Here is an 18,832-nt window from a genome sequence, read left to right on the forward strand (position 1 = left end):
AAGGGCAGCCAGAATAATTCTTAACAAATCATATGACACACCATCAAACACTTTATTTTTATTCAATTATGATGGTTGACTTTTCAATCAAGAATCATATATCACAAAAGGAGTATTAATTCTATGTTGTGATGTTATGCTATTGTTTCAGAAAAAATGGGGAAAGGTTTGGATCCATTAAAACGTTTAATCCCGCTGCAAATGTTTGCACCTGTCCTAAGTCAGGAATCGATGTACAGTAGTTGTCGTTTGTCTATGTAATATATACTTGTTTCTCGTTTCTCGTTTTGTTTATATAGATTAGAACGTTGGTTTTCCCGTTTGAATGGTTTTACACTAGTAATTTTGGGGCCCTTTATATCTTGTTGTTCGGTGTGAGCCAAGGCTCCGTGTTGAAGGCCGTACTTTAACCTATAATGGTTTACTTTTTAAATTGTTACTTGGATGGAGAGTTGTCTCATTGCCACTCACACCACATCTTCCTGTATCTAATCAATGTATAAGTTTGTAAATAGTCTTGCACCTGATTATCTTTTGTCAATTATTTAATAAAAACCAAAATGTAAATGCAAGATATTATTTGCGTTCATTGGACAATAACTGTCTTTTCATACCACGTCCGGAAACAAATTTTATGAAACATTTCAATATTCCGGTACAGTACTTTGGAACAATATTCCTGTTCGAATAAAAAAGATAGAAACGATAGAACAGTTCAAACAAAGTTTTTATAATTTCTTGTTTCTAAACTAAAAATGTAATTATCAGATGAAATTAACCTATTTTAAAAATAAAAGTCCATATATTTATCTTGTACATCTGACATTAACAAAATATGTTCATGAACCTATTCTGTATGTTTTTCGCCTTTTGTTTTGCATAAAAAGTTTGTATGTAAATGTATATGTTATATTATTGTATATTTTGAATTATTCAGAGGGCATCAGGGGGGATTAATATTGTACTAACTGATTTTACCCACTTTAAATAAAGTATTTATTATTATTATTATAATGTGGATGGGTTAAACTTGTTATCAGGCGCCTCACCTTCACCCTTATCCTGGGGCAGTGGTGCAACATACCGAAACAAGAGATGAACAAATCAAACACCAATCAAAACATATGACCAACAACAACAAAGAGCAACAGAGAGCAACCACTAAATCATAGGCTCCTGACTTAGGCAGGCATATACGGAATGTGGCGGGGTTAAACACGTATAATGTCTGGTTTTGTTTTATTGTGATTTTTCCATCATAGAATACAGGAATCACAAAACTGAACCATGCTGAACATGAACGAAACGATGAAACTTCTGATCCAAATCATGAAACCGTATTTTCAATTATCTAAATGTGTGTGCAATTGTAGTTATTTTTCGGAAAACTTCAGTTTTGGTGATACCATAAAGAAATAAGAATCTTTGAGTTTAAGTGTAAGTTTAAAGAGTACAAAATTAATATATATCCTTAAAGATTATAGTTTAGATGACCAATGATAATTTGTTTATCGCAATTTTACCTATGACGACGTAATTAATTTCTTTGACAACAGCACGTGCACCCTTAATGTCTAGGGATAATTATTCATATCACTCTACTGTGCTGCAAAATGAGATAATCATTCAGTAAGATCAAGGAAAGAAAATTGGTAATATAGCGATAATTAAGATTATCTAGAGCATTACTTTCTGTTCATGACGGCCGATTATACGTATCATCCGTTAACCATCACAATACTATTATTTTGCTTATAGACTTGAATTCAAACTATGATTTGCTCTCCAACTGAAATTTCATGGTCAAATCTATAATTCAATTGATTTGCAACGTCCACATTATTTCAGAATTGAATGCTTCATTTTGTAAATTCATTGGGGTGTAAAAGCGTTTACCGAAGTAAATTTTGTATGAAGCATTCTATAAATGTATTCACGGTCAGTTCTTTTACAACCCTATGAAATTACTAATAGAAGCATTCAATACTCAAAATTACATTTTTTTGCTATGATCATGAAACACGATTAATATCAAGTATTTCTTTTATTTACATGTGCAATTTATTGTAGAAGTTCGTGTCATCATGAATGTTACAATTCAATTTGAAATGAAGATTGATTTCAGAATGACGCGAAATTGCTGTTAGCCAAATTAAAATAACGTAGTATAATGAAACATACATCTAATGTAATTATGTAGGATCAAGAGCAATAAATGGTCTACTAAAAGTCGTATGTATTGCGTCTTGGATGGATTTACATGGTATAGAAGTTTCATTATAATATTAATTGAGAAAACGGAGTTTCTTGATTTGTAGTAGAAAATACCTCGAGACCCAAAAATGTGAGGTTATATGCATAGTCTATGGAATTCCGACCTTTTGAATATTCAGCAAAAACTTTTAAGGAAAAGTAGGTTTTCAAAAATATTGACAAATAAAGGGATTGCCTGCCAAATATTGGAATATATATCCCACAGCAGGCAAGAAGCGTTAAAAGAAACCTGGCTTATGATTGATTTGGTACACCAAAAGCGCGTTTTGTTCAAAATAAGACTATTTGGTGATGACTGAATGAAAAGACTGAAGGTAAAATCTTTACAGTTTTAAAATTTAGGGGAAGATACTACTGCTTCGAACACACTGCTGCTAGTAATCTGTAATTCTGCCAGTGGATTCATTACATTCAAGCAATTAAGCTAAAGGATATTGGATTAAGACAAAAAGTAAACTTATATCGAAGTACATACCAAAAGTTTTGTTACTGCAAGTTATTACAACTCCATAAGTGCAATCATTTTTGCCCCACGTTGCATGTTGACACGAAGCTAAATGTCTTTCTCCTCCCGTGCAGTTTACTTTGCTCAACCATGTTTTTCCATAATAATAAAGTCCTCCTCCATGCTGATCCCCAAGCCTGAAAACACAATAATAACATAAGTTTTTATATTTCACATTGATTATTTAGTTGCTTCAAAGTGGTAATTCATGTAAAGACTAGTGCATTTTTATTAGAGATCTGAAAAAAACATATGTTTTATTTTTTTCAGTATTAAAGTGGTTCATTAACTTAGTGTTTTAATTTGCAGTTTAAAAGTAATGTCTGGAATTAAATATTTAAGACACAATAACTTTTATTAAACCTTCATGTAATATTATGAAAATTTGATAGTAGCGTCTCCATGAACAGGAAAAATCATCTGAAGAAAACACGACACCTACTACATTTTTTGTGAATTATTATCATTTTTATTCAGATTCCACATTTACCCTTAAATACCTTAAGCTTAAATCAGGTAGTTTGAAAAAATTCTTATTGTCGAGAATGGTTTACAAAGTTTTTTTTTACTCCTTAAAGGATAAAGATGGTCTATATTGCCTGGCGTGTAAGCTCTTTCCCGACACCTCTAGACACCGACCACAAAAGATAGTTGCCAAGCAATACCAAAACTGGAAAGACACAATAACTGATTTAAAGCGATATGCACCATCCGAAACACATTAGAACTATATACTCTATAATAAGACGATATAGGCTTCGAGAAACGTATATGACTCCAGAATTGATATAAACACAAATGCAAGGACTGACACTTCAATTGCAAAAAAAAATACATATTTTGAAATCGCTCATCAAATGTCTCGAGTTTTGTGGGAGGCGCGGATCGGCTATTCGGGGCCAACGAGATGACGATCAAACTGGCAATCGAACACAAAGATATTATCGAGGTAAATATAAGGAATCATTCAAATTTCGTGCAGAGGCAGATGACTCCGTCTTGGATGACCATTTTAAACAATGTGCTAAAAATGCATCATATACATCAAACAAAATCTCAAAATGAATTGTTATCATACATCAAGATCTCCCTCAAGGTTCATTTATAAGACAATTTGCCAATGAATAGAGATACAACCGCTGGGTCCACATTTCCAATGTCAATGCGATGAGATGTCAGAGACTAGTAATAGGACCCATTCGTGCTTGTTATCTGATATTATAAGGCCGGTATTCCGGTGGCAGTTTGAATGTCAAATATTTGACTAGTGTTGGATTAGATATCCTGTTTTGTCGCGCGTCGGTAATATGTCTGGTAGGATTCTTGGTTACGCGGTACACTTCACCCGACTGCCACCAAGGATAATTTACCAATAAGCTAGCCCTAACCTTTATCTTGTATTATGATTATTTTACCATGTGCCTTAAATACACTTGATGTAAAATAGCTTAAAACTCCTCGGGATATTTTTAAAGTATTCTTCTAAACAGAGTCGATGTCTCCAAAAAGTCTGTCGACGAAATTAATTCGTCATCAGAACAAGGATCGATTCGCAAAACGAAATAACAAAACTGAAATTTAAGATCTTCTGTGAAACAGGATGGAGTGAAACAATAACGACCCTCAGCAGCTTTTCTGCCATGTACGAGCCAATCCTATCTTGTTTTGAGGAAATCAGCTTTAAAGTCGGACCGACTTTGGACAAGAAAGATGTTATTGACGCTAAAGGGAAACTCACAAAAATTACATATTCTTCTTTTATAGTTAGATTTCAAACCGTCCCTATTTTTCGGGGGATATGTAAGTAGATAGAGTAGAGAACTCGAAGGATCCAGGCATGGGGTAATGCAAATTTGTAATTGTAACGCAGGGTATCCCTTTTTTCCAAGAAATTACATGTTATGTGTAATGCAGCAATTCTTGGATTACATATAATTGTAATTTAATGCATTACTTGAGAAAAAAAGTTGTATAATTTCATGCATTACATTGCTTTACATGGCATAACTTTTTTCACGTTCTATATGTCTTTCACAGATTGTTGGAGATTCAGCTAAAGCAGAATTTGAGTTGTCTGGATTAATTAAGAACATAATCATTTGGATATTTCTTTTTTTCATCTGAAAAATATTACTTTAAAAGTGTTTTATTGTTGTTAAAACTTCAATGAATACCCTGTCATGATTAAATATCCGAAAATTGACCATTGTCATAAACACTAATTAGTTAGTTTGACAATCAATCTTTTCACCATTTTGACACTTGGTTATAAATTTGGCTCTTTGTTTATTCTGTAATTAGAAAAGAAATTCTCAGTTAACATTTTTGATAGGAATTAATAAAACAAATGTATATTTATAAAAGTGAAGTTTACATTAGTTAAGATCAATATTAAACTTCATCTCTGTAATTTCTGTTTAGAGAAAACATAGAGATGTATACCTTGAAACCCTTATGATGTTAAAATGTAATTGTTGAATTGAACAGACTTTGTACTTGATACTTAACTTTAATACTAAGTAGATATACGGAACAGTTATTGTCTATGCTAGAATATTTTGTGACTTTATGCTATTTTTCAAAATGTTTGATTTTTTTTCACTTTATAATAACATTTCCAAATTTAATGTGTAATTCAATGCATAACTTTGCAAAATTAATTGTAATATAATGCATTACTTTGATAAATGCATGTAATTGTAATATTGTAATTTAATGCATGCTTTTGTCAAAGTAATTGTAATATAATGCCTTACATTGAAATGAAATTCACCGCATGCCTGCAAGGGTTTGCACTCGATATTGTTGAAGGGTATACAATGATTGATACAGTCAAATATAAGGGAAATCAACACGAGATGACGAAAAGAAATTTGACAAGTAGTTTGAAAAAGCTACGACAATTGGTAAATTTGCGAACATTGGTGGTATCAAGGCACCAAGACGATGTGGGCGCCAGACCCAGCAAAGTAATGTCCCGTGACCATGATGACGACAATGAGACAAAGTATTTTCGACGTGACGAGTTTCTACCATTCTTAGACTCCATGATTCAGCACTTCAATATTCTGTTTTCTGAACGAAAAGGTCGATGTTAGGGCATTGGCTTTGATTCCAAGTAATATTTATCAAACATCAGATGATACTATCGAAGACATTTTTGGTTACAACGAGGTTATCTTGCCATTTCCTGACTATATCAGACAGGACTTTTGACCATGGAACGAGTTATGGCGGGACCAGACCGACAAACCGTCTACAATAATGTATACCGTAACAGACACGAGAGTGTGTAGCATGATTTTTTTTACAAAAATCGTTAAGGTTCTGAGCTTACTTTCATTTACCAGCGTAGCATCCAATTCCACAGAAAGGGCAAACTCGACGTTAGAGTATATCGACAACTTCTCGCGCAGTATATTGGAGAAGAACGCTTACATGTCATGGTACTTTTGTATGTCAATAAAACATTGAACTTTACTATTAAAAAATCATTGACAATTTTCTCCACGAAATACGAGGAAGATGCTTCTGGTGAACACTATTGTTTAGATGGCAGATTTGCACAATAGTCATCCCTAGAAAATCTCAATACACATGATAAATGTTTTTGTGAATTTATTTTTCATTGATTAGTGATTAAAGTAAAACATCAATTACAATATTATGGATATGGAAAATGTGGTATGAGTGCCAATGTATGACAACAAATTCGCAATGCATTCTTCAGATGCTAGTAGTGATCTCTATTTCAGTAGCTAACTTGGCTAGGGAGAATTTTTCCATGTCCATTTGTTCTGACATATCTCTCATCAAATATATGTACTTAGGTTTATATCCATCCAATCATTTTATAATAGACAATTAATGGGAGGGGGGATTATACGGCATCTAAAATGTCAAACCCTTTCACTTTAACTATAAAATTAATAAACCCCACGTAAGAAACCGTTAAATTAGTGCATTTTACAGTTATTTTTTGTTTTGTAGCAAAAAAAAAGGTCATAAACAAAATTTCTAACGCTCCGCTCGGCGAACTAATCTATGTTACGCCCCTTCTCATAAACCCTGGATCTGCTGCTGCTATGAATAGACTGACCAATAAATAAAAGAATAATGCATAGATATTAAAATGTGATATGATCTGTTATGATCTTTCTTTTTCAAAATGAACATTCTTTGATGGTTTATTGTTGTAATGATTCTTGTAGGACAATGTAGGTGTGCTAAAAACACATGTATGCATGTAACTATGTATTTTATTAGAAAAATCACTTTGAGTTAATCGGCAATAATTAATATATGTGAAACCAATATTCTTGGGTAGGAAAACAAAAATACACAACAAAAAACAATTTCAACATGACCAAAAAATATGAATGGAATGGCATCATCTCATAAATTCTATGTATAACTTTTGAACTAGTTTGAATCTCGGTCTATTTCTGTAATTTATTCTTACATACTTTTGATTTTTTAACTCTGTATGCGTACATTGCCTATGAAAATTTTTTTTTAAATTGTTTGTATGCACATTGAACAACAAATTTATGTGACGTATATAATTTTTCTAACGTCAGACACTCAAATCAATCCATGTGTTCTTAGACAGTAGATGTTATTGTGTCCTGTTAAATTGTTCCCTTTAAAAAGTTTTGGATTCTCATATATTCTATGTATAATTTTTGGACTAGTTTGAATCTCGGTCTATTTCTGTAATTTATTCTTACATACTTTTGATTTTTTAACCCTGTATGCGTACATTGCCTATGTAAATTTTAAAATTGTTTGTATGCACATTGAACGACTAATTTATGTGACGTATATAATTTTTCTGACGTCGGACACTCAAGTAGATCCATGTGTTCGTGGATAGGTTTTTGTGTCCTGTTAAATTGTTCCTTTTAAAAGTTTTGGATTCTCATAAATTCTATGTATAACTTTTGGACTAGTTCGATTTCTGTAATTTATTCTTACATACTTTTGATTTTTTAACCCTGTCTGCGCTCATTGCCTATGTAAAATTTAAAATTGTTTATAATCCAGGTACTTTGGATAACTATTGTATGCACATTGAACGACAAATTTATGTGACGTATATAATTTTTCTGACGTCAGACACTCAAATCAATCCATGTGTTCGTACATAGTAGATGTTGTTGTGTCCTGTTAAATTGTTATACGATGATGACTGATGTTCCCATATTTTGACTATTTTATTGATTGTGACTGTTTATTTAACGCATCATGTAAATGTAACGGAATTTGATGAGACTGTTATTAAAGTGAGAGGGTTAGCGCTATAGAACCAGGTTTAATCCACCATTTTTTACATTTGAAAATGCCTGTACCAAGTCAGGAATATGACAGTTCTTGTCCATTCGTTTTTGATGCGTTTTGTTTTTTGATTTTGCCATGTGATTATGGACTTTCCAAATTGATTTTCCTCTGAGTTCAGTATTTTTGTGATTTTACTTTTTATCATACAGAAGTGAATAAAAATGGTCTAACGGAATGGAAAACTGTTCGTTCATCTGATACCCATAATGTTGGACCCATATTTGCCCAACATAGTATTCATTCACAATATGATTGGCAGTACGTTTTAAATGTTAGATAAAAGTTGTTTGGCCAACATGTAACCAACTGTTGGATGTGTTGTTGGCCCGATGAGCAAATAATTTGTGGTCCAACAATAGCTGTCATCATTGGGCCAACAAAATAGTCCAAACTTGACCAACAAGCATTTAATAACTTGTATTTGATAACTTAACATTTTTTAGCATGCATCTTATCAATTGTAGGTTCATGTCAATATATATTGTGTTCAGTGTTTGCAAAACATTATTCCAAAAAAATAACATATAGTTTTTTATTATTTGAATACCTGTATCCAAGCTGTCGACAGGCCACCGTAGCATCAATATTGTTAAAGTCATAATAACAAACTTTTCCCCATTCGTTGTTGTGAAGTACTTCAAGTTCACTATGTGGACCTAGTATACGTAAATCACCTAGAAAAAGAAAGAAACACCTGTCTATTACACTTGTTTATTTATGAGTAAGAACAGACATAGTCTTTGAGTCGTAAGACTAGCGTCAGGGATGAATAAAATATCAACCTTAATGGGCATTGTACAATGCAAGTTTATCCAATTTAAAACATGGTATCGACCTGAATATATACAAAATATATTTGCCACTGAATTTAATCAATCAATCAATACATACATCTACAAAAAAAGCCAAAAGGTATCCTTTGATTTTCAAAATCTTTGGTAAGATAAATGACAATCCATATGCCAAATTCAATATGTTAGTTTGAATTTCTATATTCAAATAATCAAGTGGTAGTAAAACTCTTGCATAAGTAGGGCAATCTCTATTACAGGATCTATCTATTCTTTATTGTTAAATTGTTCTCGTCCTCAAAATGCATATAACATTCGTCACAGGACGTTAAGTAAACAAAAATAAGTCAATAGCGATCGATCAAGAATTAATGGGAAACCCTAGAGTTTAAGAAAATATTAACACCAGTACAATTTCCTGTAAATAGAACTGATAACAATTGTATTTTGAATAAACATGAATATTATATAATATGTAATAAAAATGCTCGATTGAATTTAGCAATTTGTCACTTTCAATGATCGAATGGTATTCCCAGTTATGTTTATAAATATGTATGTGTATAGCTTTGAAATTATAAGTCTAACGACTATTTTGTCATTAACTTTATTTCTACTACTCCTTTTTTATTTACCTTGGCATTTTGGTCATACTTTTTGATAGAGAGTTAACTGACGGCATAGATCTTTTCACATATTCACATCTTTCTTTGATTTGTAAGGCTTCTACTTTTATTTCAACAACAAATAAACAAAACGGATGATACTCGTCATTGAATTTTAATAAATGCGCACGATTAGGGAGTCGAATTGTCATTTCTGTCATAGTCAGATATATTAAATTTTTGTATGGACAGTTTCTTTCAACCGAAATACTATTAGTGTTTCCATTATGAAAAGGATGATAGCTCCTATGAGAAGTTGACGGTTTCGACCATGATACAATATTTTTAGATATAATTTTGCTACTATTTTTGCTTTACAGTTTCCCTGTTTGAACAAGAGACTCCGCTAAACTACACTCAGAATGGATTTTTTCATTAAATGACAATAATTCCTATAAGCAGTCGACTAATGATTTCAGTAATAGTATTCATAATTTGTATAAATAAGATAATTATGTACCTATCAGTATAACATGGTCCATTTTGTGTTTATATTTTTGTAATGTAACTTGGTCTGCTTATTGAGCTTTTCCTTCAACTCTTAACAGAAAAACTACTTTTGTGAGATCTGGGTTTAGGCATGTTCAGGCAGACTAGCCATGAACAATGCCTATGATGGTTTGAGTTATTGCTGTAGTTGTATAGACAGGCCGGGTTCGATTGGCATCTACTAAGGAGAGGTTTGCATTTTGGCGAGTCAGCTCTCATACAAGCTGGTATAGCAATACGCGCTGATAATATGACAACGTAACTTTCTTACTTAATTATATTCCTGGTACCTTTGATAACTATTTATTAGTTATCATAGCTAAATATTGAAAACATTCGAGCTAATTGTTCAGTTGTTTAAGAACAGAAGCTTATATTATGTCCCAAATTATATATAATGAAGGTTGATCTGCTTATGATGTTAATTTGATTATTATCTGATTAAAGATTTGTTCTTTTAATAGTTAGTTATTCGTTTGTATTTATCTTGTGCTGATAAATATAGTGTACCAAACTATAATTTGTATTAATACAAAGTCTCAAGAGTGTTATATCCCATGAAAAAATATTTTAAAGGTAAATAACAACTTGGCATGAACACCATCAACTTCGACAAACCTAATACTCAAACAAAAGGTTATAAGGTCGTACCGTATATAATCATTAAAATTATTATATATACATGTAATTAAACACAACATCCAAAGCAAATAAATGTTGTTGAATGAAAAGACAGGGAAAATAGGATTACAGGTTGATGAATGTGAGTATTGTTTACCCCCTTTCCATAATTACCCTATGAGTTGCTAATTTGACTAAGTGTAAGCAAGGATGTAATTGTATAGTATGCAAATCATTGGTGCAAGTTATGAAACTAATTACTGAATTATTAAACCCAATTGGATAATGACCTTTGATAATGACTTTACTAATTAAATGCAACTATGGACTAGGTTATGTTGATTTTGTTTGAAAAATGTTACATATAAGATATTAAGAAGGCATTTTGGTTCAATTACATAGGATATTCAATATGTAATTTTATAAGTACAAATTATTAATAGAACTATCTTATGTTTGAATAACTGCTTAAATGTATATTATTTAATAAAGTTAGGTTCAATTCTGTTACGCAATTATATCCTAGTTTTATGCGCAATACCCATTTTTAGCTCACCTGGCCCGAAGGGCCAAGTGAGCTTTTCCCATCACTTTGCGTCCGGCGTCCGTCGTCCGTCGTCTGTCGTCCGTCGTCCGTCGTCCGTCGTCGTTAACTTTTACAAAAATCTTCTCCTCTGAAACTACTGGGCCAAATTGAACCAAACTTGGCCACAATCATCATTGGGGTATCTAGTTTAAAAAATGTGTGGCGTGACCCGGTCATCCAACCAAGATGGCCGCCACGGCAAAAAATAGAACATAGGGGTAAAATGCAGTTTTTGGCTTATAACTCAAAAACCAAAGCATTTAGAGGAAATCTGACATGGAGGTAAAATTGTTTATCAGGTCAAGATCTATCTGCCCTGAAATTTTCAGATGAATCGGTCAACCCGTTGTTGGGTTGCTGCCCCTGAATTGGTAATTTTGTGGAAATTTTGCAGTTTTTGGTTATTATCTTGAATATTATTATAGATAGAGATAAACTGTAAACAGCAATAATGTTTAGTAAAGTAGGATTTACAAATAAGTCAACATGACCGAAATGGTCAGTTGACCCGTTTAGGAGTTATTGCCCTTTATAGTCAATTTTTAACCATTTTTCGTAAATCTTAGTTATCTTTTACAAAAATCTTCTCCTCTGAAACTACTGGGCCAAATTAATCCAGACTTGGCAATCATCATCTTTGGGGTATCTTGTTTTAAAAATGTGTCCGATGACCCGACTTTCAAATCAAGATGGCCGCCACAGCTAAAAATAGAACATAGGGGTAAAATGCAGTTTTTGGCTTATAACTCAAAAACCAAAGCATTTAGAGCAAATCCAACACGGGGTAAAATTATTAATCAGATCAAGATCTATCTGCCCTATAATTTTCAGATGAATCTGACAACCCATTGTTGGGTTGCTGCCCCTGAATCGGTAATTTTAAGGAAATTTTGCTGTTTTTGGTTATTATCTTAAATTTTATTATAGATAGAGATAAACTGTAAACAGCAATTATGTTCAGCAAAGTAAGATTTACAAATAAGTCAACATGACCGAAATTGTCAATTGACCCCCTAAGGAGTTATTATCCTTTATAGTCAATTTTTAACAATTTTCATAAAATTTGTAAATTTTTATTAACATTTTCCACTGAAACTACTGGGCCAAGTTCATTATAGATAGAGATAAATGTAAGCAGCAAGACTAGTAAAGTAAGATTTACAAACACATCACCATCACCAAAACACAATTTTGTCATGAATCCATCTGCTTCCTTTGTTTAATATTCACATAGACCAAGGTGAGCGACACAGGCTCTTTAGAGCCTCTAGTTCTTAAAACCAGTATTTGATATCATTTTAGAATGACCTCTACCCCCTTTTTTCACAAATTCAATGCATGATTGTATGTTTTTCCTTAAATCTTATAAGTTTGCTTATATTGATTTAAATAACTGTTTGTTTACAGAAGGGAAGTTTTTTTTTTTAAATTTTGATGTGTAATTTGTAAGAGATAAATTGGATGTGTTCACATATAACATTGGTATATGTGCAGTTCCTACAAGTATGCTGCAAGTTTTATCAGACAATTGCGGCAAATCCAATTTGCATAATTATGTTGGCATTATAACTAATTTGATATGAGCGTCACTGATGAGTCTTATGTAGACGAAACGCGCGTCTGGCGTACTAAATTATAATCCTGGTACTTTTGATAACTATTGCTGCAAGTTTGTCGCAACCTTCATCATGTTCATTTGCATGGTAAAATGGTTGCGGCAAGTTTTCTGCAAATGTTTTTCAAAAGGTTTATTTTTTGGTAAGGGAAATCCTTATAACTGAACGAAATAAATCACTTCAGTGGAAATTGTTTAAACGTTAATTAAGCTCAAATCAAAAATTGTCTGCTAGCTTCTATAAGTGTAAGATAACTCTGGTTAATTTCCCCAACATTTTATCATAATGTTGGAATATTATAATTTGTTTTTCATATATAGTAGTTTGAAGTTTATGAAAAAAAGTGGTGGTAATCGTGTTCGTTTTTGTGTTAGTGCTTAATTGTATATTGTGTGTGTTTGTATCACAGAATAAATGTACTTGTCTTTACAGAATCAAGTAATGCAATTATTAAGGCAATGCGTCGGCTTCATTTGAAATTCTGACATAATTACATTTATATATACCATATTAAAACAATAAATCCTTTAAAAAGTAGCGTTCAATGCTGTTGTATGTAGGTTAGATGGTGCGGACAAGAATTTGAAATAGTGTATTCTTGACAGCCGACCGACTATAGGTGTCAAATTAAACGTGTGTTTTATATACCTGAATAATTTAACACTCACATTATACATAGACAGAATACTTTTTATATGATATGTTACCATAATTCAAAGTTTAAAGGAAACGCACTATTTGCTCATAATAAGTTGCCTTTTTAAACCACTTTAACCTGATAAAGCGTGAGGTATTTAACAACTTTGACATCCCAAGAGGGTCTTGCACGGTCGGGGAATCTTGTAACTGGAAACTTGAAATGTGATTATATAACTAAATAATATTTAGAAAAAGTAAGAAAGGTTTTATATATTTATTATATAAATAAATGATAAATGTCTTTCATAATCCAATAATAATTCAAAACCAATTGTTCAGTGAACAATTAAAGGTCTTGAAAGTAGGAAAATTCGGTTTCAAAATGTAATTTCCAGTGTCAAATGACAGCTCAGTGGACGCTGATTCCCAACATATATGGTTTCTATACAATATTGTTTTTAAAAGGGGAGATAATTTGGTACTTCCGGTTCAAAAAATGTTACTTCTGGTATTATTTTAATGTTTACTCGACACTGATTCCAAAGATATAACGTTTTATATACTTTAATATTAATAAAGTACAAAAAAAATCCCTACTTCCGGTTTACACAAGTCTCTTCCGGTTGGATTTTTCAATGTTAAATGGCTTGAAATCGAATGCAAAAAGACCCATGGCTTTATCATGTATACATATGAGGTAAGCGTAAAGGTCAAAATCTAGAACGTCAAATTAACCTATCACCTTGAGCTTAATTTCAAGGTATTCAATAAAGGACCTCAAATCAAAAGTCCCTATGCTTTAATTATATTTGGTTAATGATTTTTATATCCATACACATATTTTGAAATACAATGGCGTAGAAAACTCTATTTTAATGTAAGCGTCCCTTGAAATATATGCTTTGGATTTCAAATATTTTGGCCACGAGCATCACTGAAGAGACATGTATTGTCGAAATGCACATCTGGTGCAACAAAATTGGTACCGTTGATTTTATTGAAACCATTTTCCTGTTTACAAAACTGTTTACGAAAAACTAAGGATTTTCTTATCCCAGGCATAGATTACTTTAGCCGTATTTGGCACCACTTTTTGGAATTTTTGATCCTCAATGCTCTTCAACTTTGTTCTTGTTTGGCTTTATAAATGAGCGTCACTGATGAGTCTGATGTAGACGAAACGCGCGTCTGGCGTATTAAATTATAATCCTGGTACATTTGATAACTATTTGTATGTGTTACGACATGTCGCAACTAAAAATTAATTAGAAATATGTTGTCAATATCTTATAACGTGTTTGAAAAGAGGTGAACATAAGTTAAAACCCAAATTTAGAAATGACCTTGACCTTTAACCTCTATCCTGTTTTCTTTTTTTTAACAAGGACCTCAAATCAGAAGACCCTAGGGCTCTATCACTTATGGTTTGCCAATTACAATTACATTTTACTTATTTAAAATATATAAAAGGGGAAATAACTCACATATGGAGTCTCTTGACCGCTTCGGTCCAAAAAAATTTTAAGATCCTAAGGATATAACGAGCAAATTGGTGACATACATTTGTCATAATCTTTTACGGTGGCGAAGGAAATGCGTACACAAGAAAAATAGTGTTGGGGAGATAACTCTTACAATAAAAAGTGTTCGACTTAATAGGGTCAGTTTCAAAAGCGCAATAACTGTTCGATATCATATGATTAAAATCTAAGCAACATCTTGCGAAACCACAGAGCACCGCTGTGGTGGAAGAAGAAAAATTAATAATCAGAAGAAGAAAACCAGTAGGTTTTTCAACAGAAAAGTGGAAAGACCTAATAATAAATCAAATAACCATACGTGGAGATAAAGTTATGAAGCTGTTCAAAGACAATTAACGCATTGATTCAATAGACTTTTGTAAATTGAAACATAGTACAAAGGGAAGTCACTCTTGCAAACAAATGGCACATCAAAATAATGAATTAACACAACATGTGTGCTGCACCTTCAATGAAGATTCTAAGTTACCAATATCACCGTCAGTTGTTAATCTAAATGATAGTTACAGCTAACGAAACAGTTAAATGAAATGTTTGAAATGTTTTTAAACCTTCTCAGAAAATGTTCGAACTTCTAATACATCATGTTTAACATGTTTATAGATTGATATGCTATAGTCGTTAAAGATTATTTGCATTTAATAGTAAACGACACAATACAGATCATTTGCTTGAATCTTCTTACCCAAATAAAGAATTAATTAAAGCCTGACCTATTTTGTTATTGTTAACTATTTCTAACCGTGTCTTTTTTTTAATATTATCAAACTTTTTGTTAAGATTCGACTAAAAACCCATATTCCTAAATATCGTCAGGTAAATACCCTAGGTAATGTAGAACAAATTGACACTGATTGCTGTTAATTAAAAAAATCACTTAATAAAAATTGATGTTGGTTAAAGGCAATACAAATCATATTCACATGGAATACAGAGTAAAGGAGGAGAGTAAACAAATGCTGCTAAAATATAGAAATATGCACTATATCTGTCATACATGCTATTCCTGACTAAGTATATGCAATGTCAATCTTCTCCATCTAAACCTTGACAACTACAAGTCAAATTCAATCAAAACCTACATGGCATTCCAAACTTTATGATGGGTTTTATTATAGAGGGCACATATTACCTTAAAAAATATAACTTAGACTTTGAACATTATATATCGTGGTTCCATTTGGTAATATCTCCCTGTTCAGTTGCTCCGTTATTTTTGTATCAAGACTTTGAGGCGAAGACATAACCAGTGAATTCACATAGTCTGAGGAGATGTTATGTGTAACGTCACCATGTGTGTGAGGAGACATTATCAAGCTTACTCTTGTAAAGCGTTAAATTATTCACTTGTGAGAAAAAGATATAGAACGATAAACAGATTATCGATTTTTTTGGGGTTAAGTTAGAGTGAAATATTAATAAAAAGAGAACCACTTGATTTTATTGATGATCGCAACTAGCAGTTATCAACCATATGGTCATAATTATAAATTAATTGTTTACAAAAAAAAATCTTGAAATATAGGACTCCGAGATATTTTTAATTCAAAACGGTACGAATAAAGATTCAGTTGGTTGCTAATATCTCCCTGTTCAGTTGCTCCGTTATTTTTGTATCAAGATATGGAGGCGAAGACATAACTTACTAGTGACTTCACATAGTCTGAGGAGATGTTATGTGTAACCATATGTGTGAGAAAACATTATCAAGCTTGCTCTTGTAAAGCTTTAAATTGTTCAATTGTGAGAAAAATACATAGAACGATAAACAGATTATCGATTATTGTTGGCGTTAAGTTGGAGTGAAATATTAATGAAAAGAGAACCAAATAATCTTTCATATACATCGGAAGCTCTGAAATTGGTACGAAAAGGATCAAAGTTTTTACGACTTGATTTTATTGATGTTCGAAACAATCTGTTATCATCAATATGGTCATAATTATAAATTAAATGTTTAAAAACTTAATTTTGTTTGAATACTTAGGATTTTTAACCTCGGGAGTCGATAATCTAAGTTGTATTTGGCAAAGTTTTTAGGTATTTATGGTCACCAATGTTCCGCAAATTTGTTCTTTAATTGGCTTTTTTTAGAAAGCTCGTTTTGATTCAATCGTCACTTATAAGTCTTTTGTAGATGAAACGCGCATCTGGCGTAAATATTAAATATTATAATTTGCAGCCCATATGTGCAGTTATCTTCTATATTTTTGGTTCAGTAGTTATGCTGACAAAAATGTAAGCATTGGGGGAGTTTTCTAAGACTTTATATTTGAATGAATAGAACAATATAGACTAAAATAAAGACATTGACTCTAAAAAAGATTACTTACAATGTTTATATATAAAAGCGTGAGGAGTTATAACTTTAAAGTGCTTTTTTTTATTGCATTATATTTTGGAACCAAGTTTAGTTCTTTATTCTATAATCATTGATCAAGGGATAAAAAAAGTCTATACTATTTTATCATGTTTTAAAATGGCAATTAAAGAATTATAGTTATATTAAATTAATATTGGCATTTGCAAACTTTGCTGTGTTGCGTGTCTGCATTCAACGAATAATGCCTGCTAAATTTCGAATAGTTAATAATAGTAAAATTGCTTTGATTTTTAAACAAAATAAATTAAAAAGCCATTACTAACCCTCATTGCCGTTGAAACATTCTATTCCTACGTCGAGGTTGTGAGAACAGTAATAATGTGAGTTACCCCAACCACGATGTGAACAATCAGTCAATGTGCGTTCATTCCCGTTGCAATTCATATGAAAAAGCCAGATTTTGCCAGTTCCAGCATTCTCTCTGTTATCCAAGGACTTCCCATAACTGTAAAAATGCAAACGTCATAAAGTATATTTGAATCGAAAATAATGTTTTGAATTCATCAGGACTTGAATTATAATTCTAATAAACAAAGCCTTATACATTTACTATCCAAAAACAAATTTCCGCTGAAAATTTCCAATGTCACGAACTTTTCAACATTGTTTGTTCTAAGGAAGTTTTTTTCATAATACACTTAATATCATTTCTTCAAACGTTCTATTGAAAAATGCTTCGGCATGTATATATTATGTTACAATTTTAACAACACTCCTCATTTATTTTGGTCATTGTTTATAATGACCCACATGTAAAAAAAACACTCTAAAATTGTCATATTGATAGCTTTTTAACAAATCATGCTCGGCTATTGTGGTCGGTAAAGTATAATTACTATATAAGGAGAATGAATGTGTGAAACGGACACGTTTTGCCTTATGAATTGCAAATATCAAACAGCATTGTGATTTTCTCTTATTAGAGGTTTCTTACAAATTGACGAAAGGTACCTATGCTTGACGAATCATACGTAAGACTCGTTTTAGGGGTCCTTTATTTTTACATATTTGAATAATAGTCGTGGAAATTCGGACAATTATCCTACATGCAACGACACTTATTAAATTTGAGTTTTCTTGAAATATCTTTAGAATTTTGGGATGTACGATAGGTTAAAATATGAAACCACCAGATCGGAGGATATAACACTACAAAATATCCTAAATACATCTAGTAGCAAGACGAATAAAATGTCCCTAAAAGACTTAAAACCGACCCCTTCACTACTCTTTAATATTCCAATGTTGCACTGTTTACCCTCAGAAAATGTCAAAGCAAATGCATTGTCTTCTTCCCTTACAGAAAAATAAGAAAAAGTTAAAACACAAATACTTCCTTGATTCAAAATTTGCAATACTTTGCCATACGCTGGTGCTCGTTT

The 18,832-nt window shown here is 31.9% G+C and overlaps 1 protein-coding gene across 1 annotated transcript in view; it reads right to left on the reverse strand.

The window, feature by feature from the left end:
* Positions 1–18,832, reverse strand: part of LOC134681532 (scavenger receptor cysteine-rich type 1 protein M130-like) — an 85,033-nt gene that overhangs the window by 33,733 nt on the left and 32,468 nt on the right. The window contains exon 7 of the mRNA XM_063541174.1: positions 2,750–2,916. Within this exon, the coding sequence (XP_063397244.1) occupies positions 2,750–2,916 (167 nt within the window). The remainder of the gene's footprint in view (positions 1–2,749; positions 2,917–18,832) is intronic.

The sequence above is a fragment of the Mytilus trossulus genome, chromosome 8 (assembly GCF_036588685.1).
Source record: "Mytilus trossulus isolate FHL-02 chromosome 8, PNRI_Mtr1.1.1.hap1, whole genome shotgun sequence".
NCBI lineage: Eukaryota > Metazoa > Mollusca > Bivalvia > Mytilida > Mytilidae > Mytilus > Mytilus trossulus.